At 51.9% G+C, this 676-nt stretch overlaps 1 protein-coding gene across 1 annotated transcript; it reads left to right on the top strand.

Moving 5' to 3' along the window:
• Positions 1-12: 12 nt before the first annotated feature.
• LOC106512395 (uncharacterized 29.1 kDa protein in cryB1 5'region) lies at positions 13-670 on the top strand (the record flags this gene model as incomplete). Its single annotated transcript, XM_014001023.1, has 3 exons — positions 13-184; positions 217-429; positions 462-670. Coding segments are annotated over exons 1-3 (479 nt in total), but the record flags the coding sequence as incomplete, so codon positions are not given.
• Positions 671-676: the final 6 nt, after the last annotated feature.

Below are 676 nucleotides of genomic sequence, written 5' to 3'. Positions count from 1 at the left end.
TCTGTGTCCTGTGTCCTGTGTGTCCTCTGTCCCTCAGGCTGTCTGTCTGTTGGACAGTAGTTCCAAACAAACAGCTAAAATAAGTCTTTCAAAGGTCAAATTCTTCAGCTGTTTTTATGATGAGGGGATGAATTTTTCTGACTGCAGCTGGACTTTCTTCTTTGTTTGTCCTCAGCTGCAGGACATTTGTCCTCAGCTGCAGGACGTCTGCAGGACGTTTGTCCTCAGCTGCAGGACATTTGTCCTCAGCTGCAGGACATTTGTCCTCAGCTGCTGCAGGACATTTGTCCTCAGCTGCAGGACGTTTGTCCTCAGCTGCAGGACGTTTGTCCTCAGCTGCAGGACATTTGTCCTCAGCTGCAGGACATTTGTCCTCAGCTGCAGGACGTTTGTCCTCAGCTGCAGGACATTTGTCCTCAGCTGCAGGACATTTGTCCTCAGCTGCAGGACGTCTGCAGGACGTTTGTCCTCAGCTGCAGGACATTTGTCCTCAGCTGCTGCAGGACATTTGTCCTCAGCTGCAGGACATTTGTCCTCAGCTGCAGGACGTTTGTCCTCAGCTGCAGGACGTTTGTCCTCAGCTGCAGGACATTTGTCCTCAGCTGCTGCAGGACATTTGTCCTCAGCTGCAGGACGTTTGTCCTCAGCTGCAGGACGTTTGTCCTCAGCTGCAGGA

Source organism: Austrofundulus limnaeus, unplaced genomic scaffold, assembly GCF_001266775.1.
Source record: "Austrofundulus limnaeus strain Quisiro unplaced genomic scaffold, Austrofundulus_limnaeus-1.0 Scaffold6354, whole genome shotgun sequence".
Lineage (NCBI taxonomy): Eukaryota > Metazoa > Chordata > Actinopteri > Cyprinodontiformes > Rivulidae > Austrofundulus > Austrofundulus limnaeus.
The sequence above is the reverse complement of the archived record's forward strand: the minus strand, read 5'-3'. Positions and strand labels throughout refer to the sequence as shown.